Source organism: Taudactylus pleione, unplaced genomic scaffold, assembly GCF_031769625.1.
Source record: "Taudactylus pleione unplaced genomic scaffold, aTauple2 ptg000283l, whole genome shotgun sequence".
In the NCBI taxonomy this organism is placed as follows: domain Eukaryota; kingdom Metazoa; phylum Chordata; class Amphibia; order Anura; family Myobatrachidae; genus Taudactylus; species Taudactylus pleione.
Window position 1 is genome coordinate 1,438,892 of NW_028284685.1, and position 27,709 is coordinate 1,466,600.

The following is a 27,709-nucleotide window of genomic DNA, read 5'->3' on the forward strand; positions in this document are numbered from 1 at the left end:
TTCCTCCAAAAATTGACAGAGACTGATGATATGGAGGCCTACTTGACTGCCTTTGAGAGGACGGACGAGCAGGAGAGTTGGCCTAAGGATCAGAGGGCTGGATTGCTGGCACCCATTCTCTCCGGCGAGCCTCAAAAAGCATAGTTTGACTTAAGCACAGCGGATGCTTTGAACTATGAAAAGCTAAAAGCAGAAGTTCTGACTCGTCTGGGAGTTACCTTGTCGGTCCAAGTGCAACATGTGCATCGCTGGGTGTACTAAATGGACAAACCTCCCCGCTCACAAATGCACGACCTAATTCGCCTGACCAAAAAATGGTTACAACCAGAGACACTAACTGGACCTCAGATGGTTGAAAGAGTTGTCAAGGACCGTTACTTGAGGTCCCTGCCCAAGGCTTTACGCAAGTGGGTGAGCCACAGGGATCCTAAGACAGCTGACCAGATAGTGGAGATGTTGGAAAGGTATCTGGCGGCAGAGGAACTGCTGGTTATACCTCAGTGGCCCCCAGATCCACGACAGCGCACTTCGGTGAAACCCGATAAGACTGTTCCGTGGGAAAATGGTCCTGGGCAGTTAAGAGAACTTAAAACTGAAGAGATTGAGTGCTCGGTTTAAAGATGGGTCAGTGGGGCCAGAAAGGTCTCACATGCCTAAAAGACTTGACAGTTATGTGATTAAATGTTTTAGGTGTGGTATGCCAGGACATGTTGTTGCTAATTGTCCAGTTGTTCAAGAACCTATGCAATGTGATGCTGTCTTTGAACGTCGCAGAATGTCTTTCTTTGCCAGGTTAGCCTGTACTGTTACACCTTCAACTGAGTCAGAAAAACAAATGTGTGAGGTTGTTATGGTAGGTAACCGGGTAAAGGCATTGTTGGACTCAGGAAGTGTAATCACCCTTTTGAAAGATGGATTGGTAAATGCTTTAAAGGGCCAGTGAACCATTGTTGGGGTAACTTGCATACATGGTGACACCAGTTATTATAATACTGCTGAAGTGAATGTTGAGACCTCTTGTGCTTGAGCTGTGGTTAATGTGAGAATGGTCCCTTCCTTAGTACATGATGTTATAATAGGGAGAGACTTTCCCTATTTTTGCAAATTGTGGAAGTCCCGTGTGGATGCAGAGCTGAACAGTGTAGAGCCAGTAGACCAGTCTGGTGATATGCTGGCCACAGGTGTGACCCCAGAACCCTCAGATGCTTGCTTTGTTGCTAGTGTGGCTGGGAAAGTGCTAGATGATGAGGAAAAAAGTTAGGTAATTCCTCCAGAGGAGGCAGAAGTGGTAGACAGGGCTGAAAGCATACCTCCCCTTGAAGTGAGAGAGGATTTGTTTGCATCTGAACAGTTAAAGGACTCCACCTTGATAAGAGCCAGAGAAAATGTGAAAGTTGTTAATGGGAACCCGTTAGACCCAGATAGCAGGCTTACGTTTCCACATATGGCCCTTAACAATGAGCTCTTGTATTAAGTGACAAAATGGGGTGAGGATGTGGTAGAACAGCTTGTTGTTTCCCAGACATATAGAAGAACTTTATTGGAACTTGCTCATGGTCTTATCACCGCAGTACACCTAGGGGCTGAAAAGACCCTTGAAAGGGTTTTGTAGCAGTTCTTTTGGCCTAGGGTGTATAAAGATGTGTCTGAATTCTGTTCTTCCTGCCCTGAGTGCCAGTATCATGCAACTAGACCCCATTACAAAAGTCCTCTAGTGTCCATGCCTGTTATAGAGGTCCCATTTGAACGGATAGCCATGGATTTGTTTGGGCCCTTGTTAAAGTCTACTTGGGGATATCAGTATATCCTCGTAATAGTGGATTATGCTACTCGATATTCTGAGGCAATCCCTTTGCGTAATATGTCACCCAAGCGTATAGCTAGAGAGCTGGTGCATGTTTTCAGGAGGGTGGGAATACCAAAATAAATTTTAACTGACCAAGGTACCCCCTTTATGTCTAGAATTATGAAGGAGTTCTGCAAATTGTTTAGAGTTACTGACTTGAGAACCTCCATTTACCAACCTCAAACGGATGGATTGTTCGAGAGATTCAACAAAACTTTAAAATTCACAATCTCTTCTCTACAAGCAACTGCTGTCTGCTTAACCTGGACATTAATAAACTGGACTCTGGGGGTCATTCAGACCCGCTCGCGAGCGGCAGTACGCTCGCAAGCGGGTCGATGTTCCCCACTGCGCATGCGCACGATGGAGGGAGCTAAATCGTGCGCATGCGCGAGACCCGGGGAGCGATGGGCTCTCCATCGCTCCGGGTCTCGCACCAAAGGGGGCGTGCTGTCGGTGGGCGTGCCGGGGGCATGCCTGCCAGATGGAGTCATTCCCATGGGAATGCCTACCGTCTGAAGCCGGCCCCACTGACATCACTAGTGATGTCAGTGGGAGTGATTTTGGCTCTGATAGAGCCAAAATCACTCCAGGGCTTGTGGCAGGGAGACCCTACCGCAGGGTCTCCATCACAAGTCCGATGGTCAAGACCATCGCGACCATCTTTTTGGCCGCTCGCATATGCTGTGGGTGGTCCATTTTCATCGAGGAGGGCCCTGATTCAGAGCGAGTGCTCTGGTCAGAGCGTTCAGCTCTGAATCAGGCCCTCTGTTTGCTCACTGTAAGAACTTTACACTTTACTTGCTAATATTTGTGATGGCTTTTTGATTTCACAAATATTTCACAGCATAATGTACTGTATCTGTGCCAATTTCGGTTTATCTCTACCTTAATTATTTGCCAAGCCTGTCATCTGTCTTCTAACACAGTTTACTTTAATATTCCATTTCTTCCCCACTAAATCTCCATTTTTCCTTCACTCAATTATAACCTTTTATCATTACACAGATACACCTTCTTCCACTGTATTTTTACTTGCTTCTCTGCAAATCTCCTGCACTTTATCTCACATTCATACTCTAATCCTACATCTAGATTTTCTCCCCAAACTCAACCCAGCCAAACCATGACCATGTATTCATCCAATTCCTTCTCCACTGAATGTCTACCTGATCCACTGCTTTGCCCCCTTCTTCAACCTTTATCATTTCCCCCTTATTGCCTCCACCTCCTCCTTCCTTTATCTCCCCTCTGTCTGCCTTCCTCCCTCTCCTCTCCCATTACTCCACATTTGTTCTCTTCTACCCCACCTTGGTCCTAATACTACACCACTAATCCTTCCTCCAAGCCTCCTATCCATGCCACCCCACCTCCACCCACATCTCATTAAACTCCCTCCCTGCCCACCACCATCAGGTTCCCTTCCCAACACTGCACTGGTGCCCGCACAATCTCTCCACTACATTCATTTTGGTCCCCCAAATTAATCTCACCTTCTCATCACAGCAACCCAGATAATCTCATTCACATCTCTCCCATAAACACTGTCCCTCTCTCTTGTGCCCCCTGATATGCCAGATCAGTCTGTAATAAACTGTTCCCCACCAATGACCTTTTCATTTCCAAAAACTTGCATCCCCTAGCCATTACTGAAACCTGGATTTCACCATCTGACACCACTTCCCCTGCAGCTCTCTCTTCTGGGGGCCTCACCTTCTCTCACACCACTCGGGCCGGGGGTCACCATGGTGGTGGTGAGGGGGTCCTTCTATCCCCAGGTTACTCCTACTGACTCCTACCCTCTGAATCATTCCTTACATTCTCTATATTTGAGGTTCAGGCTATACGCCTCTTCCAACCAGTACACCTGCGAGTAGCTGTCATTTACCATCCCCTGGCCGTCCCTCTAAGTTCCTTGACAACTTTGCTTCCTGGCTCCCTCACTTTTCTCCTCTGACCTCCCCTCCATTATCCTTGGTGACCAGTATTCCAAATGATATCCCCACAGAATCCTCTGCCTCCAAACTCCTTACCCTCACATCTTCATTCAGTCTCTCCCAATGGACTTCCTCACCCTCACATGGGAGTGGGCACTCACTTGATCTAGTCTTCACTCACCATTGTAATATTTCTAATTATTCCAACTCCCCATTCCCTCTCTCTGATCATCACCTTCTCTCTTTTAACCTATCTCTCTCTCTCTCTCCTCTCCTCTCCCTCCAAAGGCCACCATCACCAAGCATAACATTGAGGCTATCAATGCTGTTTTTTTATCTTCCCTGCTTGACTCACTTCTCTCCCTATCCTCTCTCTCCTGCCCTGAACAAGCTGCTTCCCTATACAATGCCTCCCTTACTTCTGCTCTGAACCCTGATGCGCTGGCAATCACTACTCACCCTCGCAGATCCACACTACAACCCTGGCATTCCAAATGCACCAGATATCTGCAAAAGTGTTCAAGAACCACCGAGCGACAGTGGAGAAGATCATGTTCTAATGCAGATTTTCTCCACTTCAAATTTATGCTCTCATCCTACAGTGTTGCCCTTTCCCTCTCTAAACAGTCCTATTTCATGAACCTCATCTCCTCTCAGTCCTCAAATCCCCAGTGTCTCTTCACCACAACTCACTCCTCTGTCCACCCCCTCCCCGCCTCCCCTCCTCACTCACTGCCATTAACTTTGCTACCTACTTTATATCTAAAATCGATTCCATATGTCAGGACATCACATCCCATCAGTCCCCCTCCTCTACACCTCCTCCTTTTCCTGATCACCCATCTCCATCCATTTCACTGACTCTGACATCCTTCTCCCCTGTATCTGGAGAAAAAGTCATGGCTTTCATCTGGTCCTCCCCCGTTTCTACCTCCCCCTTGACCCTAATCCCTTCACATCTCCTCCGCTACCTCTCTCCTTGTGCCTGTTCCCATCTTGTCCACCTCTCTCTCCCTCTCATCTGGCACTGTCCCTTCTGCATTCAAACATGCGATAGTCTCCTCCATTCTTAAAAAACCTACCCGTGATCCTAACACTCTCTCCAACTACCGCGCTATCTCTCTCCTCCGTTTTGCCTCCAAGCTCCTTGAGCGTGTTGTTTACAACCGCCTTACCACCTTTCTTTCCTCCCACTCCCTCCTTGATCCTTTTCTGTCTGGCTTCCGTTCTCTCCACTCCACTGAAACTGCCCTCACAAAAGTCAGCAATTACCTCATAGCTGCCAAATCCATGGGCCACCACTCTCTGCTTATTCTCCTTGACCTCTCTGCTGCCTTCGACACTATTGACCACCCTCTCCTGCTGCAAATCCTTCACTCCCTTGGTTTATGTGTCACTGCTCTCTCCTGGCTGTCGTCCTACCTTTTAGACTGGTCCTTATCTGTCTCTTCTCATGACTACTCTTCCCCACCACAGCCTCTTACAGTAGGTGTTCCCAGTGGCGTCACAAGGGGGGTGCGGTGGGTGCGGGCCGCACTGGGTGTCACCCTCCAAGGGGGTGACACCAAAATCCGACGCATCCCCACCCCCCGCTCAGCAGGTCCTGCACTGCAGGGAGACACCAGGCTGGAGAGGCGCTCTCCCTGCAGCAGCTGCTGAGACAGTTTTTGCTTCTGCCGGCTGCCGCTGCGCCTGTCACAGTGAGACAGCCAGCGGCAGCCTTCTATACAGTAAGTGCGGCTGAGCTCCTCATGCAGTCCCCTCCATGTGGGGCGGGCGTGCAAGCGCTAGAGGACAGGGGGCTGATTACTGATCAGCCTGGCTGAAGCCGCTGGGGTGGATGGATGGCAGCTGAGCTTCTCCTCCTCGCTGCTGTCTGATAGATCGTCACGCTGGGAACAAGCAGGGACAGTCTACAAAACATTTTTCCAGTGTTCAAGTGTATTCAGACACTGTTGATTACACTTGAATACTGACAAGTAGTTTGTACACGGTCCCTGCTTCTTCCCAGCGTGACCCTCTGACCTCTCAGTCAGCGAGGATGAGAAGGAACTGGGAGACAGCAGCAGCCAGCACAGCGTATACAGTAAGTGTAATGGGATGTAAATAATTCAATGAGGGAGGAGGGGGGGGCATTACCTGTCATTGTGTATGTGTGTTTGTTAAGTTAGACCTGTGCCTGCAGGGGCTGTGTTGTCCCTGTCCTTTATTTCCTACTCCATACCCCTAACCATAACCCCTAACCCTCCCTCCCCAATGCCTAAACCTAACCTCCCCCTCCCCGCACCCTAAACCTCCCCCCTAGTGCCTATCCCAAACCCCCCGAGTGCCTAACCCTCCACCTCTCCATACCCCTAACCATAACCCCTAACCCTCCCTCCCCAGTGCCTAAACCTAACCTCCTCCTCCCTGCACCCTAACCCTCCCCTCCTAGTGCCTAACCCTCCCCTCCTTGTGCCTAACCCTAACCTCCCCCTCCCCGCACCCTCTAACACTCTCTCCTAGCGCCTAACCCTAACCCTCTCACCTCTAGTGCATAACCCTAACCCTCCCCTCCTAGTGTCTAACCCTAACCTCCCCCTCCCCACACCTTAATACTCTCCCCTAGTGCCTATCCCTAATCCTCTCCCCTAGTGCCTAACCCTAACCCTCTCGTATAGTGCCTAACCCTTTCACCTCTAGTGCATAACCCTATCCCTCCCCACCTAGTGCCTAACCCTCCCCCCTGGTGCCTAAACCTAACCTCCCCTCCCTAAACCTAATGCCAGGTACACACTAGAAGATATGTACATATCGGGCATATCGGCCAGTGTGTACCCGCTATGTCACTGACGAGGGTTGCTCCCACGTTTCGTCAGCGACATTGCCCATCAGACCTAGGGGGATGATATACTTATTCAATGGGGGAGGGTGTATTTGTTTTTAACTTTGGGAGGTAATACTGTCTATGCTGGGGATGGTGATTAATGTATGTGCGTGGGTATAATTATTGTGTTTCTGTGTGTATAAGGGGTGTATTCATATTATGTGTTATATGTGGGTCAATGATGGTCTCTGCATTATCTGGCATTCACTGTGACTCTCTACATTATCTGGCAGTTACTACGACGCTCTCTGTATTATCTGGAGGTCACTGCAATCTATGGGGCACCACTATTGGGGGCATTGTGTAAGTGTGATTGCTGGACTGGTATTTGGGGAGAGTTCGTGGAGCTGCATATCAATTTTTTTTTTTTGGAGGGGGGGTGTCACCATGAGTTATAGCACCGGGTGACACCAGCCCTAGTGACGCCTCTGGGTGTTCCCCAAGGTTCCGTTCTTGGACCTCTACTATTTTCCCTCCATACGTCCTCTCTAGGTGAACTCAGCAGTTCTTTTGACCTCCATTATCATCTCTATGCTGATGGATACTCAGATCTACCTTTCCTACCCTGACCTCTCCCCCTCTCTCCTCACTCGTATCTCCAAATGTCTCTGCTATTTCTTTCTGGATGTCCCAGCGATTTCTTAAACTTAATATGTTTAAGACTGAGCTGATCATTTTCCCACCCTCAAACATAACCTCACTTCCCACTATTTCTTAACAATTGATGGCACAGCTATATCTTCTAGCCCCAAAGTGCACTGACGTGGAGTTATCCTGGACTCCTCCCTCTCCTACAAACCACATATCCAGAGCCTCTCACAGTCCTGTCATTTCCATCTCAAAAATATTTCCAAGATTAGACCCTTTCTCACCCAGGATGCCACCAAAACCCTCATACACTCACTAGTCATATCCAGATTGGACTACTGTAACCTTCTCCTATCTGGCCTCCCCAACTCCCATCTCTCTCCTCTCCAGTCTGTCCTCAGTGCTGCTGCTCGATTCATCTTCCTCTCCAAATGCTCTACATCTGCCTCCCCTCTCCTACAAGCCCAACACTGGCTCACCTTCCCTTTTAGAACCCAATTCAAACGATTTTCGTAAGTTAAATGCAGTTTCCTAATTTCATGCGTATTCCATGCCACGTGTGGATGAGTTGATAGAGGGGCTAGGGACAGCCAGATATCTCACCACACTGGACCTGACAAAGGGCTATTGGCAAATACCATTAACTGAGAGGGCGAAAGAAAAAACAGCCTTTTCTGTTCCAGAAGGGCTATTATAGTATTGGATGTTGCCTTTTGGGTTGCATCAATTAGGAAGGCCGGCCTAAAAGCCAACCCTAAGAAATGTTGCCTTGCAATGGAAGAGGTTCAATACTTGGGGTACACCATAGGGAGAGGCTTGATTAAGCCCCAGTCAAACAAAATTGAAGCCATACAAAACTGGCCCCATCCCGTAAACAAAAAATAAGTTAGAGCTATTTTAGAGATCACTGGGTAATACAGACGGTTTATCCCAAATTTTGCCACTACAGCAGTGCCACTAATAGACCTTACAAAAGGGAAACAGTCTAACTTGGTGAAATGGGGCCCTGAGGCTGAAGAAGTGTTTCAGGCATTGAAAGTGGCTTTGTATTCACAACCGGTGTTGATAACACCAGATTTTTCTCAAAAGTTTGTGGTTCAGACGGATGCCTCAGAGGTAGGCGTAGGAGCAGTGTTGTCCCAAAGTAGGGATGGGGAGGAGTACCCCATTGTTTATCTGAGCAGAGAACTCAATGACCATGAAAAAAGGTTACGCTGTTGTTGAAAAAGAGGCATTGGCCACTAAGTGGGTGTTGGACACTTTGCGGTATTACCTCTTGGGCAGACTGTTTAAGCTCATAATGGATCATGCCCCATTAAAATGGATGACAGTAAAGCGAGGCCAAAATGCCAGTGTAACAAGATGGTTTTTAGCTTTGCAGGAATTTATATTTACTGTGGAACATAGGCCTGGGTCACAACTGGCTAATGCAGATGTGTTGTCCCGCATCTTTTGTTTGGGGGCTGCAAGTGTTCCGGCCCCTGGGTCGAAACAGGGCAGGGGGATATGTGACAAGGTCACTGGCATCATAGTGGAAGGCAGGTATATTTGCCCTAGATTCCTGACCTATGTCTTTTGAAACCTCAGGAAGGTGTTTGTGTTATGAGTTTTCTGGGTTATTAGCTTCACAGGAGACTAATTAGGGTTTTCAGCTGTGTGGCAGTTTTTTAGTGCTGTGAGTTTGATCATTAGAGGGAGACACTGCCTGGGGAAAGGACAGGCTTTTGTGTCTTTGTGGGAGAATCAGGTAAAAACTAAACCTGGAAAAAGCCTTCTTATACTTTGTTTATTATACCCCTTTTACACCGGAGCTAAAACCCGGGTTTTTGAAGGGTTAACCTGTGCAGCTCCCTGGTGTAAAAGGGGAGAGGGTTGGATCGCCGGGTCGAGTGACCCGGCAATCCAACTCAGGTAACTAGCAGGGTTTAACACGGGCGTAGCCCATGAAACCCTGCTGTGAGAACAGTGCACTCCTGGTCACGATGACCTGGAGTGCGCTGCTAGCCGGCCGATTGGTCCGGCTTCAGTGGCACTTGGAGATGACGTCTTCTCCAAGCGTCCACTTTCACTCCGGAAAAGCCGGGCCTATGCAGACCCGACTCCGGTATGAGCGGCGCAGACTCGGGAATATCCCTAGTCGGCGCCGGCAAAATTCCGGGTCTGATCCAGATAAGAACTTTGGGCCTGATTCAGACCCACTCACGAGCGGCTGTCCGCTCGCAAGTGGGTCGATGTTGTGCACTGCGCATGTGCACGACGGCGGGAGCTCCGTTGTGCGCATGCGCCAGACGCGACGAGCGAAGGACTTTCCTTCGCTCGTTGTGTCTGATCAAAGGGGGCGTGCTGTCGATGTTGATTGACAGCAAGCTCCCTTTGGTGGGCGTGCCGGGGGCGTGCCTCACTGACGGGGGCGTTCCCAAGGGAACGCCTACCGTCAGAAGCCGGCACACTGACATCACTAGTGATGTCAGTGGGAGTGATTTTGGCTCTGATAGAGCCAAAATCACTTCGGGCCTTGCGGTTGAAATCCTCAACCGCAGGCTCCGGCTCGCAGTGGCGATGGTCGCGATGGTCAAGACCATCGCGGCCATCAAACTGCACGCTCGTATAGGCTGTGGGTGGTGACCCACAGCTATACGAGCGTCCAGGAGGACGCTCCATTATTATGGAGGGCGGCCCTCATTCAGAGCGTGCGCTCTGCTCAGAGCATACGGCTCTGAATGAGGGCCTTTGTTCCAACTCCGGGTCAGACATGGAATTTAGGTGGAAAAGGGGTATTAGTGAGCTAGAACTACTTCAGAATAGTTAGAGCCAGACGGCAAGGTGTTTATTTTTGTTTATTTTGTTTGTTTGCCTAATAAAACTGGCGGAGGCCAGTTGCACCAGACCAGTGGACTTTGGGCCTGATTCAGAGCCGCTCGTAAGCGGCCGCTTGTTCGCTCCGGGCGATGTTTGCCCAACTGTGCATGCATACGGATCATTATACGCATGCGCGAACCAGTCAGTGCGGTCGAAATTCATGTGCTCGCAAAATAGCGAATGCCTGATCATTTGAGTGACAGAAAGAGGCGTATGTGGGTGGTAACGGGGGAAGGTGCTTGAAAACGGGGAGTGGAGATTCGAACACAGGCGTGCTTAAAGGTCAAAACGGGCGTTTTATGGGTGTGCATAATTAAAACAGCAGCGTCATTGACCACGTCACTGGGTTATTTTATAGCCAGAACTGCTCGCAAAATTGTGGTAGCAAAAACCAACCCCAAGAATAGCGAGCAGTTCATACCCTGGTCGATGTACTCGATTAATCTAATAAATAGCGGACATGACGTAGGATGCGAGCGGCCAGGGGGCGTAGTTGTCCAAAAAACGACCGCAAGTTTTGTTCGCTCATTCAGACCTAGAGACGTGGACAGACCACAAAGAGCGAACGGTTGATTTGAATAGCCACCCCTATTTTCTGGACAAGCGAGCGCTAATTGCGTCCGGCTCTGAATCAGGCCCTTTGTGTGATTTCTCAGCTGCTGCGCAGTGCCATCTACCCGAGGAGATGGTACCAGTTCCCCAACCTTGCTACAGTACACATCAAAGACACTTACGACCCACTTGAGCCCATGTAATAAATTCCGGTTGACCGATACTAAATGGCCATAAGGTAACTCATATTAGTGCTGGATTAACAGCAGAACAGCCGGGGCGATTGTCCATGGGCCACCACAAATTGCTACATAACCAGCATGTGGAGCATTGAGGCATACAGTATGTGATCTGCGGTTTCTGTGTGGCATAAAGTGAACTGGTAGCACATTTGTGGTGTTGGGAGTATATACACATTCTATTTTTTAATAACATTGCCAGTATAATATATTAACAAGTTTATTGGTTAGTTGCCCTGTCCCCTCACACATACCTTAATCCAGCCCTGACCCAGATCATGACAGAGTCACATCTTGGTTACGTGGTCGCCATTACTTCATTTATATTTAAGCCTAGGGAACTTGTGAACTGATTTAAGAGAAAATCAGATGGACCATTATCTTAATTTATTAAGTAACGTAAGTAGCAGGTGATTTCAACAAACTTAAATTATGCAGTTATATTGTTTATGTTGTACAGCTTGTTGTTCAGATGATTTTACTATAAGTGATCTGTCTGTAGAATGTGTTTGCTGGTCCTTTAGCAGTGTGTTGTCCCACCTTTAGGGGCACCCTGCTTATTGTTACATGCATTGAAGAACTTTTTTGAATTGTGAAAAACATTCTATACTCACATTAAATCTCCAGAGACCTCCAATATCCTCACTCTTTTCAAAGCATGTGGGTTCTAGGCCCTCATCAATGCAACACTTTATGGATGTCAAACCACTGGCTCCTGCTCCAATCACAGCAACGTTCTTTACTGCCATGATCTGCTAACAAGAAAAGTACAGACATAAGTAAGATAAATAAGAGCAATAATGAAACACCAAGAGTATGACGTATGCACTGTCAAGAATGAAAAAGTCAAGAAGCACCATGTTGGTTTTCCCCACTCTCTATGAGCCACAGGAAAACAGCAGGTAAATTAGAAATTAAAAACTTCCTATGACATAGGTGACCTGAAAAGAAAGAAATTTGGAAGTATCCATACCATCTCTAGAAGAAGCCAGAGGATCTTCAGGACCAGGCCTGGTAAAGACTTTTAGGTGAAATTGTAGGCTGTTTTGAGTGACTGACATGAACTTATTATAACCTCAAGGACTTAGGGGTCTATTTAGTAAAATCAATGTGCCAACTAAAAATCTTTCTGGCTTTGTAAATTCCATTGCTAGGTATAGGGTAACGCCATCTCAAGAAACTTTACACTACTTGCTAAATTGTTGTAAGCCTCCATCCACAAAGAAGTCTATTGGGCCGGAGATAAGTAGAACTAACTATGTGAGCACTGGTGAAATCTCTCAACATTGACATTTTTTTTTTTTTTTTTAACACCTTTTTATTGAAGCATGACATAGTGTTACAAATATAAAAACATGTACATGTCAAAATTTAGACAGAAATACAGAAAATGATAGCGAGATAAGAAAATCTGTCCAGTAACCAAATTGAAAAATTTTTAATACATATGGGAGTGATATGCAAAACAAATAATAGTCTCTTCTGTATATTTCGCGACTGTTATCAGACATTTTGAAAATGTGCACTACTATATAGAGTGAGCCAGTGAAATATAATTCTGGCCCTTAATCTGTGAAACATGAGTAAGGGTTTATATGATCCTACGAGGCCCATTTATTAATTATCAGGTTTTATGTTCAATAAATATAACGTCTTATTGCCGCTTATAACAGCAATAAGAAATTATGTACTGCAGGCACGCATCAAGAATCACATGCACAGACAGGAGCCTATCCCTGTGATGTGTAAAAGTAAAATTGGATCTATAACCCAGCGCTATAAAAATAAAAATTTAATTAATCCATAAATTATTTCTACAGCAGCAAAGAAAAAATGTGCTTGTGGGTGTACAATATCACCTGAAAAGCTATAACAAGTGAAAACTAAAAAGGATAGATCTATGCGCTATGATCTGCCAAATTTGTGAGCAGTATGGAATGAATCATGCGCTAAATAAGTGGTAAAAAACACATTTAATATAAATACATAATCAAACAAACGTAAATGACCGGTCATATTATAAATGAAAAACAAATACATATATTCAATAAATCTCTTTGGAAAACTGTCTATTGTGTGAATAATTAAACACCCTTAAAGAGGTGTATCTGATATATACAGTCATAAAAGAACCCAATCAGTTGGGAATCGGGATAGTTGGCGTATCCACACTTGTAGATGATATTAATAGTAGATAATGTCCAAGCGCTCAATAGAAACAGTAAGTATCAAAGTATATAAAATTGAGCTCTGTGTAGCTTCATACCATCAGGTAGATAAAGATGGTGATCTCCCCAGAGGGCTTGGAAGTCCACACGCATGCAGATGGACTAGCAGAAGGGGGGAGGCACACTTCAGGGAGAGACCTGAAGCAATGGGTGTGAGCGGCAGATTAAAAAACTCTAGCCGCGTCTCGATCCCCGCCTCTACCCCCAAGAACTGTAGCCAATTTCTCCATTTCTCCTCGTCGGATAAGGTAAGTGGGTATAAAGCTTTTATCCCAGCGGGTCCACAAACAATTCCACTGACACGTTTCGCTCCTCAGAATAGGGGCTTTATCAAAGAGTCTTTGATAAAGCCCCTATTCTGTGGAGCGAAACGCATCAGTGAATTGTCTGTGGACCCGCTGGGATAAAAGCTTTATACCCACTTACCTTATCCGACAAGGAGAAACAGCATACTGTAAAGGTTTTCATAATAAACTCTGCTTTTGAAAATTATACTAGGCGGGATGCATGAAACATTGCATTTTGCACGCAAAACATCCTGCCATTCACCTGCATACTGGCATAAATAATGCAGGTATGCATAATACAATCACAAAGGACAGCTCTCCTGGTAAGAGTCCTTTGCGATAGAAGAACTTCCTTCTGTACATGCACATGCATCGAGTAAAAGCGATAAATTGGACGGTTTTAACGATATCGTTATCGTTCATCGTCCGCTATGGATATGCAGTCGTGCAGTGGATATGCCTTCAATGACGAGTGATGCATGCTCCCACTGGTTGTTGACGACATCTTTCATCGCCCGTACTGATGATATTGTCCGATTAAGCAAGTACGTGGATGAGGGAGGGTGACATCACTAAATGATATATCATTCAGTGTGGGTGCTCAATGTCGTTAATGACATTGAGCTCATCACTGCAGGGGAAAAACTAGAAGATATCGCTCATGAAGCATATCGGTTAGTGGATATCCGCCTTAAAGTGGAGAGGGATTACGATACTGGATCAGAACCTCTATACACACCTTCCTATACCTTCTAATATCCTGCCTATACCTTCTAAGGATGACGCTAATTTGCATACGCAGTCATACTGTAAATAAAGACTTAGACCTGGAATCTGTGGTTCCAAAGCACAAGTATTATTCAAGTAAAAGTTCAGACAGTTATACGCAATTGATCCAGACACAATTTAGGCGCAGAAGGAATTATACAGACCCAAGTACAGTATACATACACAATGCTTCCGGTACCAGGTGTTAGGCATCAGCAAGAAACCCCTCGTCTATCAGCATGCAGCACGAAGACTAAAAACCCAGTGTTTGAGCACACATATTTATACCCCCCAGGAATAGACAAAACAATAGAGATGTTTGTTGCTGATGCTATTGGTTCCCAAGGGGGATCCATCTGTTATGGAGCATTTAACAGGCTGGTTCAAATAGACTCTCCCTGCCTCTAACAGCTGGAGGTCTCTCCCTTCCCGCCCCCTGTAACATTCTAACAGTTAATACATTTTGTTGCTTGAAGTGTCTGCGATCCATAACTCGAGAATGCATGATGCAATCTCCCCACCGATAATTCCGGAATACTGTGGAAAGAGTACGCATCAGTACGAAACCAAACACGGCTTGTTTAGCATGTATAAAACCTTAGTTATCAAATATCTTTATTTCACAGCATTTATATTAACTGAACCAACTTAAATCGTATATCTTAAAGCTAATGGAACCTTGTAAGTGAATATGTAATGTGTGGGTGTACGGGTTTGATATGAAGATGCTAGTTAACTTGGTGCGGATGCATGCGCATTTAGCTACTAAACGGTGTTTTCATTCGGGGTCTTGTGCATTCGCTAATATGCGACTAGTTAACAGCGCTATTATGCGTATTATTGTGTATATGAGAAATGATGGGAGATGCAATCGCATGGTGCGAATAGTATTATCGCCACATGTACTAAAACGTGAGTTTATCTAAAATGGCGCTTAGGCGGCCATTCGCAAAATGGCATCTTACGATCTCATTTTCAAGATGGCGTCTTGCGGCCAGTCGCAAGATGGCGTCGCCCGCAATTCAATTTTAAACTGAACTTGTCTCAGCCAATTACTCAGCTTCGACAGGGATAAAGTACCAATCAATCAGCTGCCAACTCCCCTTTTGGGGTCAATTCAGTTTATTTGTTTCATTAAACTCACATACAAATGTGAGATCCAATTAGAAATGCCAATTTGCGGTAGTCACAGCGGGGGTGCACAAATTTTCTCCAAAATGTGACCTAGGAAAAGTGCATGAAAAAATTGGGGAACCATCCTAGACCCCCCAAAAAGTGACAACTGAGTTAGCAGGTCCATTTAGAAGGCTGTCAGTGTCCTTTAGGAAAGTACTGGAGGTTTTTAAACGTTGTCAAATGGCTGATTTTTGAACTTTTTATTACAGATTAAAAATGTAAAGCAAGAGAGTGTTTTCTCATCTGCAAGTTCAGAAAGTGATCTCCCATCTATACAACACCTCTACATGCCTGTCTCATATATTTACACCTCCGCATACCTGTCCCACATCATTTACACCTCCACATACCTGTCCCACATCAGTTACACCTCCACATACCTGTCCCACATCATTTACACCTCTGCATACCTGTCCCACATCATTTACACCTCTGCATACCTGGTCCATATGTTTTACACCTCCACATACCTCTGCCCAGGGAGTAACTATAATGGGTGCAGGACGGCGTACCGCACACCCTGCACCCATAATATACTTACCTCTCCGGAGTCCCATGTCGGCGCGGGATCTGGTGTTGTAAAAATGTCTGGAAAATGGCTGCGGCGGCCATTTTCCCATCGTTTACACATGCACAGTACAGGGAAAATGCCGCCATGGCCATTTTCTCGGTGGTGACCTGCGCATGCGCTATAACTCTGGCACTGGCTGTGCACAGCTCAGAGCACTGCCGGCTGCCGAATGAAGAGGATGGGGCCTGTGACGGAGACTGCACACAGGCCCCCTCCTCACTAGAAATGCCCATGCCTCTCCCACATCATTTACACCTCCACATACCTGTCCCACATCATTTATGCCACCAAATACTGTACCTGTTCCACATCATTTACACCTCCACATTCTGTAGGTATGACCCAAAGTTTAGTGGGTTTTTAGAAATGGAGATTTTGCCCATAGCAACCAGTCAGATTCTAGCTATTATTTTCTAGAAGGTGCTAGATAAATGTTAAGTAAAATCTAATTGGTTGCTATGGGCAACATATCCACTTCTAAAAACCTGAACTTTAGTATAAATACCGCTAAGTGTGATTTTAATTTCTCTAGTTCAGAGAGGGCCATAAACATTACTTCTGAAGACCTCTTTGTCAGGTAAGTGATAAAGGGGACTATTTACTAAGCAGTGTTAGGAGACAAAATGAAAGGAAGTAAGGTACCAGCCAATCAGCTCCAAACTGCCATTTCACAGGCTGTGTTTGAAAAATGACAGTTGGGAGCTGATTGGCTGGTACCTTATCTCCTTTCATTTTGTCTCCTAACACGGCTTAGTAAATAGACCGCAAAGTCAGTGCAGTTTATGTTTCCAGTGAAATGTTGAACAAACATTTGATTTCCATTAAAGTTTTCTTTTGCAAGAAAGTGGCCTGGAACACATTCAAAGTGTTGATACTTTATTTTATGTCTACATTGCAGGAAGGCAATGCCAAATGTTTTTATGATGCTGATGTTTTGCGTCTTGTGATGGGTGGCAGTCTTGTGCGAGGGGGGGGGGTGTTGGAAGGAGTGCGCTCCTGCGAGGCCTCCCTCCAGCATCTGACAGGTAGGAGTGAGCCAGCAGTCACTAGTACCTGCAGAGCTCATTCATCTAAGCCTGGTCTCTGCCCATGTGTCGTGGTGCCACGTGTTTTTACTCCCTAACTTTCCATGAGGACAGTTGGATCCAGGAGACTCTCACAGTACAGAACCACATAGCTGGACCTTAAGTAAACTATACCATCACAGCAAAGGGTATCACTGCTACCATCTGCCGGTGTATTAGTCACTACCATGCCTGGTGCACTACAAAGCCCAGCAACACCCTGAGCTCCAGGCAGGCAATATACAAGTATAATCTACATAACAATGTTACACCTGTGATATCCCTGAGTCATTTGCTACTAGTTCTACCTGTTCCAATAAATCTAAGACTGGGTTAAGCTGTACAACATATGGACTAACCACCACCTGCACCAACAACTCCATTACATACTTAACATCACATGCATCTTGGCCAAGCACATTATAGATTCTAAATCAAGGGAAAAGGGGAGAGGGGAGACCATTGCACTAGCAATTTATCAAGTTAATATCCCCAATTATGGTATACTCCCAAACCAATACTGGTACTGTGTGCAAGTGCTGCCAAAGACAATGCACAAACACAGCCCAAACAGAGGGAGAAGAAATGTCCTATAGTGCCCACAAAAAAATAAATAATCATACATAAAATATAACTTTTATTATTGCTATTAAAAACCTGCTTAGTGAAATATTAAAAACCAGTTGGATAGAGTCTATGATGGTGAACTTGTAATAAAGTGCTTATACATTTATTTTGAGTATTTGTAACTCTCATTCATCATTCCATGTGTGTGATTTCAAACCATAAACTGAAGGCATATCTGTAATCACTATATCCCCCTAGCATATTATACAATTACAGTGTGACAAATGGGCAAATCAATAGTGTGTTTTTATATCTCACCCAGTGTCTAGTCGATGTTCAAGCTCCAGAAGGAATGTCTTGCTTTAGTTCCGGGGTTCTGCTGCAGTAATTGGCTCATACGTGCAAAAGATTAATGTTACAAACATACCTCAAGGCGCTGCATAGATTCTCTCTGGGTTAAATAACAGTGTCAGTCAGTGCTTGTTAAGTTCCAAGCAGAGCCTGTACTTTTAAAAATTGATAATAGATCACACTATTCTCCTTCTCCACACTTCACATGGTACTGTATCAGCATTAAGCATTGAGATACAAAGTTTCAGTTCACGGAGACAGGTTGAAACATTTGTTTCCAAGCTGAATTGGAAACAAGTGCTGTCACCCTGATACTCTGCTAATAAAAACTAGGCTGGTTTTGGATATTAAACTACTACTGCTTTTGAAAAAAGTGTGCAGACTTGCCGGGACCTCGCCCATGCCTGCACCTGACAGGCTATTACACTTTCCCTATGTCTGTTTGTAAAACTCTCCAATTCCTGACTATCTACAAGTACAAGTACTAGCATAACTATCAGTGCAGAGGAGGGCATATATATTTTGTTCCTTTCCAAGTAGCAATCTATTTGCTAGAGACTGCATAACCAGTTGCATCTAATTTAGAGAGTACTATCAGGACCTTTGGAATTAAGCAGCTTGTTCATTGTTACAGCGCTGTCTTCAGAAGTGTACAAGCTCCAATCATGCACTGATGTTATATGATCATTACCAGGCTGTTGGCATATGATTGTGGCTGTAGAAAAGTATAGACATAAAATGCTGGTGTTTGATGTTTAAAAAAACAACAACACATTGATGAGACGTTAGAATGTCTGGCCAATCTGTGGCTCTCCAGCTGTTGTGAAACTGCAAGTTCCAGCATTCCTTGCTACAGTTTTGCTATTAGGGAATGCTAAAACTGTGGCAGGTCATGCTGGGACTTGTAGTTTCACAGCAACTTGAGAGCCACATGTTTGTCAGACATTCTAGCATCTCATCAATGTTTTTTTAAACATCGAACACCAGCATTTTATGTCTATACTTTTCTACAGCCACAATCACATGCACAAGCAGCAAACAACTCCTCAGTGGTACAGTAGTAACATGGATTAAGCACACACTTTGGGCCAAATGTAATAGGGTGAGAGTTTAGAAAATGTCAGAGAAAACTGTCACATTTTTAAACTCAGCCAATGTAATAAAGTCACAGAACATGGAAACTTACATGTTTTTCACACTAAAAAAACTTTCAAGATTTAAGTCTCATCCAGGTGTTTCCTGTTTTGAAAATACAACTCAATGTAATAGTGTAAGAGTTTTACTGCTAAACTCTCACATTTGCTAAAATCTCACCTTATTACATTTGGCCCTTAGTGTCCTCTCTCTTTCCCACCCTTCTATCCCTAACTCTTCAGACCTAATGGACAAACACAGGGCCTGATTCAGACCCGTTCGCTATATGCATGCGCTAGCAAGTGGCCCAATGTTCTGCGAATGCACATGCGCATGCTTCGTTCTGTACGTGCGCGAACTACTCACTGCGATCGCATACCGCTCACTCTCCCAGCAAAGGCAGCCCAGGGTAATGAGTGACAGGAGAGGCCGTTTGTGGGTGGTAACAGGGGCAGGACACCAATAACGGGGGGTTGGAGATGCGAACGCAGGTGTGCCTGGGTGTTTCAACGCCGTTTTAGAGGCGTGCATAATTAACAGGAAGCATCATAGTACACGTCACTTGCCATTTTTTTACACTGATTTCCTCGCAATGCTTGTGGTAGGGTAAAGCTACCTCAAGCACTGCATTCACATCCGATGGTGCTCGATGTACCAATGTTTTAATACACTTCCTGGAGATGACATGTTGCTCATGGGCGGCTCTGCCTGTGCGATTGGGCGTACGCATACACAAAGTGGCCGCACGCTAAGACATGGTGGGCATGCTTATGCCTTAGTGAACGACCGCTTCCCGTGGAATCGGTGGTTCTATTGCCGGCAGCACCTGGCCGACCAAAGCAGAGTTCCCAGCAGTGGAAGCCCGACAGCACTGGAAATCCCAATCGTCGATAGGTAAGTATTGACTAACCTAACCTAACCCCCTAACGCTAACCCTCCTTAGGGGTGCCTTACCCTAACCTCCCCCCCAAGTTCCTAACCTTAATCCCCCCTCTAATTGCCTAACCCTAACCCCCCCCTTCCCCATTGCCTAAACCTACGTCCCCCGGGGGGTGCCTAACCCTAAGTCCCCTCCGAGGGTGCCTACCCCTAACCCTCCCTCCCCCTAGCCTAACCCTAACCCTCCCTGGGGGTGTGCCTAACCCTAAGTCCCCCCCAGGTGCCCTATACCTAACCCTCCCCCCCCCCGCGGCTGTCGGCTCGCGGCGCCCAGCATCCCTTTGATCGGGATGCCGGGCGCTGGTCTCCCAGGGTGGGGGAAATGTCAGGCGTCTACATCTAGACAACCAGCATTTCACCCTCACCGGGATATGACAGTTGGGAAGCCGGCTGCCGGTATTAAGGCAGCCAGCTTCCCGGTTGTATACCCTTCCCGTGGCGTCACTATGAAAAATTTGCATATGCAGATAGCGAATGGGTCTGAATCAGGCCCACAGTCCACATCTCACTTGGAAGGTGAATTAACCATGTCTACTTATCTGTGCAGATATTGGTCTCAGGACCTAATCCAGACGTCTTCTCCATTATGACTGCTTTATAGAGTGTCCTTCCTCAGCGGCACACACCAACCTTCATTCAGCTCCAAACTGCAACTTCCCCAGTGGACTCCACCAACAGCTCTTGCCAGCACATTCTCTCACAGCTATCTGCTTTTTCTCTCCAGCTCACCAATCCAGTGCCCTTTGTTTTTAGGACACCTTCCCCATATCTATCACTCATATCATCTCTCTCAGCTGTCTCTTCAGCTGTCTTATGGCATCTCACCTTTTGTGGGCATCTAATTCCCGTTACCCTATAAGCTTTGCCTCCTTTTTTGCAGGTCTGCTTGGCACCTTTTTTCCCACAGGATTCTGGCAACTGTAGTTTTCCCTCCTGAGCCAGCAACATACATGGGCTGATTCTGAGTTGGACGCTGCCGCATCCATGTGTTTGTGTCTTTTGCTGATGTTGTTTCTGCGACTTTATGCAAATACCACTACGAGCCCTTCCCTGATGTACAGTCGTGTGTCTGCCTATTTACATATTCAAATATCCCTTGGTGCATCTATAGAAACTAATATTGGTTGCACCATTGAAGCTTACACCAGCCATATGCTTGGTGCAGATCCTCCAGCAGAGTTTGGCCTCCAATGTAAACGATTATGCATCTGAGTTCGCAACCAGGAATGCCTATTACATTTTCAAGACACTTTGGTGACTGTGCATTTCAATCACAATCTATGCACACTGGCTCTGGACACATGCACAGTAGCTAAACATCACTCAACTGCATCCACCATACACATTGCATGCAACTTAGCATCAGGCCCACATTATTCATCTCCCCTTCCACTGGGGCTAAAGCTATTAGTAGCCTTTGGGTGCTCAAGTTCAGTTGTCACATCCCCAGGGATTACATGTACTGTATGTAGAAACAGGGATCTGTAATTCCACATATTACAATATATATTAAGCTGACCAACTGAGCCAAAATGTTACTGGTCTGGTCAGTCCTACACTGTGCCTCAGGAATATAAATATAATGTTTGTTACGTTTTTCTATACTAGAGCTCACACAGTTTTTAAACATGACCTGTGTTTTCTGTTTTGAAGCTTGTCCACACATGCTAAGGGTGCATACACACGGTACAATCTGTTCAGCAAACGATATCGCTGAACGAACTCCCTTGAAATTCCTGGTGTGCTGGATGAACAATATTGTTCATCCACACACCAACGATATTACCAACAATCAATGATCGTGGATCCCTATATGGAATATAATGATATCGCCCAGATTGGCCTGTTTGTATGGCCGATGGATGATATCGTTATTGTCCAGCGGGAGTGCGTGTCGTTGGTTGCATAAACACGGAACAGGCAGCACAGACGGTGTAATGGTTAGCATTACTGCCTCAGAGCACTGAGGTCATGGGTTCGATTCCCACCACGACCCTACCTGTGCAGAGTTTGTATATTCTCCCTGTGCTTGTGTGGGATTCCCACACTCCAAAAATATACTGGTCGGTTAATTGGCTCCCAATACAAAATTAACCCAAGTGTGTGTATGTGATAGGGAACATAGGCCCTCATTCAGAGCCACTCGCTATTTGCGGTCGTTCGTTCTAAAACAAGGGGTGGCTATTCAAATGATCCATTCGCAAATTGCAGTCTGTTCATACCTCTAAGTCTGAATGAGCGAGCAAAACATACGCACGTTTATTTGTTAAAAACGCCCCCTGGCCGCTCGCACCATACGTCATGTCCGCTATTTATTAGATTAATCGAGTACATCGTACAGCGTATGAACTGCTCGCTATTCTTGTGGTTGGTTTTTTCAACCGCTATTTTGCGAGCAGTTCTGAGTTAAAAAAAACCAAGTGACGTGGTCAATGACGCTGCTGTATTAATTATGCACACCCTTAAAACGCCCGTTTTGACCTTTAAGCACGCCTGCGTTCTGATCTCCACTCCCCGTTTACAAGCACCTTCCCCTGTTACCACCCACATACGCCTCATTCTGTCAGTCAAAATAGCAGGCACTCGCTATATAGCGTACAAATGATTTTCGGCCGCACTGACTGGTTCGCGCATGCGTACTAAAAACTGTACGCATGCGCAGATGTGCGAACATCGCTCGGAACGAGCGTACGGCCGCTAGCGAGTGGCTCTGAATGAGGGCCATAGGCCCTAATTTAGAGCCAGACGCACTGACAGAGCGCTTGCTCTGAATCAGGGCCGTCCCTCTGCATTTTAGAGCGGCCTCCAGGCCGCTCGCATATCTGTGGGTGACCACCCACAGCTATAGCGAGCGGCCAAAAAGATGGTCGCGATGGTCAAGACCAACGCGACCATCGGGCTTGCGGCAACGAGACCCTACCTCTCTCAGAGCCAAAAGCACTCCCACTGACATCACTTGTAATGTCAGTGGGGCCGGTCCCAGATGGTAGGCGTTCACATGGGAACGCCTCCGTCTAGGCAACTACGCCCTCGGCACGCCCAAAAAAGGGGGCGTGCTGTCGCTCACCATCGACAGCACGCCCCCTTTGTAGCGAGACCCATAGCGACGGCTTGCCCATCGCTATCCGGGTCTCGCGCATGCGCACGATGGAGCCGGGTCCGTCGTGCTCATGCGTACTGGCCCAACATCGACCCACTCGCGAGCGGGTCTCAATCAGGCACATAGATTGTAAGCTCCACTGGGGCAGGGACTGATGTGAATGGCCAAATATTCTCTGTAAAGTGCTGCGGTATTTGTGTGTGCTATATAAATAAATGGTAATAAATAAATATCGTTGAATGATATTGTTATCGTTCATATCGTAACGATATATCGCTCCATGTGTATTCACCTTTAGAGAGTTTGGTGCACAGCATTAGGCCATCGAGAGCTGACTGGGGCGTGAATACTAAGGAGCAGTGGTGGCTCCGGGGGTGGGGCTGCAATGCAAAATTCAAATAGGGGAGCCACACCAACCGCTAGTGAGTCCCAGCCATCTATGTATGGCAGCGTTTGAAATGGCAGTTGGTGTGGCTCCCCTATTTGAATTTTGGACTGTGCTGCAGCCCCACTGTGGAGCCGCCACTGTTAAGGGGCGTAGCCAAATCAGGGAGATGTGGCTAAACCCCCTCCAATAACAAATTAAAAATCATTAACCCTTGGCACAGTGCAAAGGTGGACATGTGTCCCACTGAGCAGCACTGCAGAGGGGAACCAGCAGATGACCCGGGCCCCTTCAACAAGACCAGGCCCATTTAAAGAGTACCCGTTCTCCCCCCTTGGTGCCATTGCACAGCAATGGTTAGAATAAAGGAAATACTTGCAGAGGTTTGTTTCAAAGTTGGGACTGTTAGTGACTAAAAATGTATGATATTAACTAGAGATGTGCAGCGTCATGTGTTTTGTAGTTGGAACTGTATCTACTTCGTGTTTTGAATCTAGATTTTTTTTTGCCAAAACTATCCTTGTGTGTTTTGGTTTTGGATCTGTATTTTTTCTAAAAAATCATAAACACAGCTGAAATCTCATAATTTGTTTTTGTTCCTACAGTATTATTGACCTCAATAATATTTAATTCCAGTCTTTTACAGTCAAGTTTGACCACCTCACAGCTCCAAAAATTGATTTCATCCAGTTTAGGCCAAAAGGTTGCATCAAGCTAACTGGCTCACTAAGCTAAGTGACAGCAGTGGGTGGCACTAACATGTGGCAGTTCAGCTTCCAACATGGCACAGAGTGGCACTGCAGTGGTAGACAGGAGGTCAGCTTAATAAACTATACAACCCCATAGCAAGTTTAAAAACCAAGAATGTTTTCATTAATCAAGAACTAGTTCAGAGGCCCGAGGGAGTTGGAATATGTTTATGGACTGAAGACAGGGAAATGATGGAAGGACTGATTAGTTTGTAAATGTATTTATTTTAATGTTTTGATTCTGAAGAAAATTTATGAGGGAGGATCTGGAGGAGGTTTTTTATGCATCTAATAGAAATGCAGTGGCCTAGCTTTAGGAGGTGCTGCTAAATAGTACACATTGTAAACAGACATTTACTTTGTGCTCAGAGAGGTTGTTAGGTATAATAGGACCAAGACTTGCTCTTTACATTAGAGGAAAGCAGCCTGTAGCTCTTCGACTGAACTACAACTCCCAGCATCCATGCTGTTTGCCGGGCCTGCTGGAAGTTGTTTGTCAACAATGGGTGGTGTGCCTCAGGTTACCTCAGCCTGCTTTATGCATGGTATATGTAGCATGTAAATATGTATGTATGTGACCAAAATACACAACTAATTTTGTAGCATATTTGCACTTTATTGTACACATCCTGGCAGGAAGATGCTCTGTGCTGCTGATCATATTTGTAGTCTCTCACATGACAACCACCATATACATTATCCAGTTATTCTGCTTACTAGCCTGATTAATTATGAAACGCTATTGCGATCACAGTTGTGATTACGCATGCAGACCCACTGCGAAAATATGCAATGCAGTTGCAGGCCAACATACAGTAAAGATGCCCATTTCCCCTTTCTCACATCCATAATACTTTGCTAATCTCCAAACCAACGGTACCATCAAGTAACATCAGAGCCTCACACACTGCACAATGGCAGATGTTACTCAAACTGCTAACCTTGTACAAACAGTGGGAGATCAAGCTGTGTATGCCATTGCAGTGGATAATTTATGCACGCCCCTGTAACAGTGTTCAAATGCACTGACATACCTGTGTTTTGCTGACCAACTCCCCCATCAACACCCCCAAATGCTCACTTCTTGTCAATCACTCAGCGATGGGTCTGCATAGTCACTGTGATCGCAGTGTGATTGCAGTGAAGTGTTCATGCACTGCGATGCATACGCATGTGCAAAATGCAACAATCTTCCATCTGCGTGCATAATTGCAGTTGCAATCCTTAATGAAACAGGTCCAGAGTCCCCTATATACAAAGGAGGCAGACATTTATTGAGCTGAACCATACTTTATAACAGCCTACCAATTCACCAGGGTCCTGGGGCAACACATTTTTGGGATTCATCAACTGCATGTAGAAGATTTTAGTGGCTGTGGCAGTGCGACTTCCAACATGTCACATCTAGGAAACAAGAGTGGCAGGGCAGTGGCAGACAGGATGGCAGTTTAATAAATTATAAAAAATGTTTGTCATCTACGCAAAAAGACATTAAGCAATGCCCCAAACAGCACAGAAAAGAGGTGCCACCCATCCTTATGTTGTATATATTAAACAGGACATGCACAGTTTAACAAACCAATCACTTCAGTGACAGGGACTGCCAACTGTTGCTAAAGGGATTGGTTTGTTTGGGTCCCCACAAAACAAGCTACCAATGGGCAGCTGACATTGCTGGCAATGATCTCTACATGCATTGGCTTTACAGAGGCAACATGTTTTTCGACATTATCATCCAATTCCTGACCCTCATCAGTGTGTCTTCGCACAATATTATTTTGTTCCCACTGGAATCTACCATTACAGGTACCTCAGTATTTTTTGGATGTAATTGGTGGCAAAGGTCTTCCTCATGGAATTTGTAGTTCATCTTTTCCACATTTTGAGGAAGTAGCCTCCTACGCAATTGCTGACAAGGTTCTCGGCTGTGCTGAAAACTCTTTCTGAGTGCACACTGGAGTACACACTCAAGTAGAGCAAAGCCAGGTTGTGCAAGGGCCTCCAAATTGCCTTTTTTTCCTGCCAGTAATCAAACAGACTGTCTGACATGCTATTATTAAAATAGTCCTCAACCATTCTTTGAATGGTGACTGTACCAGATGGAGTCTTTTAGACCTGACCAGATGTCAAAACTTGGTTGTGTTGACTCATCTGTATCACAACTGGGTCTTTTGGGAAAGTTTTGTTTTTTCATGGCAGCCGCACTCGCTGTAGAAACTGGAAGAGGAGCTATTGCTGCATCATATGCCGCTTGAGCTGGCAATTTGTTTACCAGCAGCTCTTTGCATCTCTGTTGGGAAGAAAGACATGACATATGACTTAAACCTAGGATCAATTGATCCAATTGAAATATCCTGACAGCCCTTGGATCCTGGCGAAGTGAATAAATGACTTGATCCAACATACTTAGCGGAATCATTTAGTTTCAGCTCCTCCTTCAGTTTCTCAAGCTGCTTTTCCAACAGCCTAATTAGGGGAATTACCTGACTCAAGCTGGCAGTGTCTGAACTCACTTCACAGGTGACTACTTTGAAGAGTTTCAGCACCTTGCACAACATGAAAAGTATTCTCCACTGAGTTTGAGTAAGGTACATTCCCCCTCCTCTTCCTATGTCTTAGGTCATTTGTAACTTTGGATGGCTTTTTGCTGTTCCTCCATCCACTGAAGCATATAAAGGGTGGAGTTCCACTTTGTTACTACTACCTCTTACTTCAGCTGTTGGCAGGGCAAATTCAACATTTCTTGCAGGTGCTGCAATCTTCTACATGTGCCTGCTGAATGATAAAAATATCCAGAAATTTTTTGGGCCACAGAGAGCATCTCCTACATGGCCCTATCATTTAAAAAAAAAAATTTGCAGTGTGAGATTCAGTTTTAATGTCTGCCTCAGAATTTTACCACACCAAGATCAAAAGTAGCCTATGTTATTTCTTCACTCTCCGGATCTGTTCTAGAATTGGTCTCTCCTTTGTGAACGTGTGGACGCCTTGGTCTCCAATTATGAGGATTTCATTTGTTATTTTAAAAGGATCTTTGATGATCTTCTGATATTCTATGGATCTGCTCCGGCTCACGCATGGTCGGTCAGTATGTGGTCCAATTTGAAACCATTGAATCCAAGCTGAAATGGAATACGGCGCTCTTAGGGCTGCATTCTTACGTGGTTTGTCTACCTGATTCACTCTTAGAATTTATTTATCTCTGTGTTAAAATTTATCTTCGTCATAGAGAAAGACTGTCAAGTAAGTGGTGAGAGGATTGTAGCAAGGATAATCCTATGTCTATCAATATGAAACCTTCTTCTCCACCCAAGGATGAACTATGCAGAAAAAACATTTTCGTTTGACAACAGCAGAGCGGACTCGTTTATCCGTGATAAGCTTTGCATTTATTGTGCCACTCTGGGACATTTCATTGGCGCATGTCCTCAACTCTTGGGAAATGGGAAACCCTGACTGGTTCACCTTCCAGACTCTCAAACAGGCTTTCTCTTCTGCTCTTA

At 45.6% G+C, this 27,709-nt stretch overlaps 1 protein-coding gene across 4 annotated transcripts in view; it reads right to left on the reverse strand.

The window, feature by feature from the left end:
* LOC148512077 (flavin-containing monooxygenase 5-like) overlaps positions 1–27,709 on the reverse strand; it is a 195,037-nt gene that overhangs the window by 102,074 nt on the left and 65,254 nt on the right. For 2 of the 4 annotated variants that reach the window (XM_088482222.1, XM_088482219.1), the window contains exons 1-2: positions 17,867–18,283; positions 11,502–11,639 (exon numbers count right to left, since the gene is read on the reverse strand). In XM_088482222.1, coding sequence (XP_088338348.1) covers positions 11,502–11,636 — 135 coding nt within the window. In that variant the 5' untranslated portion in view covers positions 11,637–11,639; positions 17,867–18,283. Of the gene's footprint in view, positions 1–11,501; positions 11,643–17,866; positions 18,284–27,709 lie in introns of those variants that run through there. The other 2 variants (XM_088482220.1, XM_088482221.1) reach the window with 2 other exon arrangements.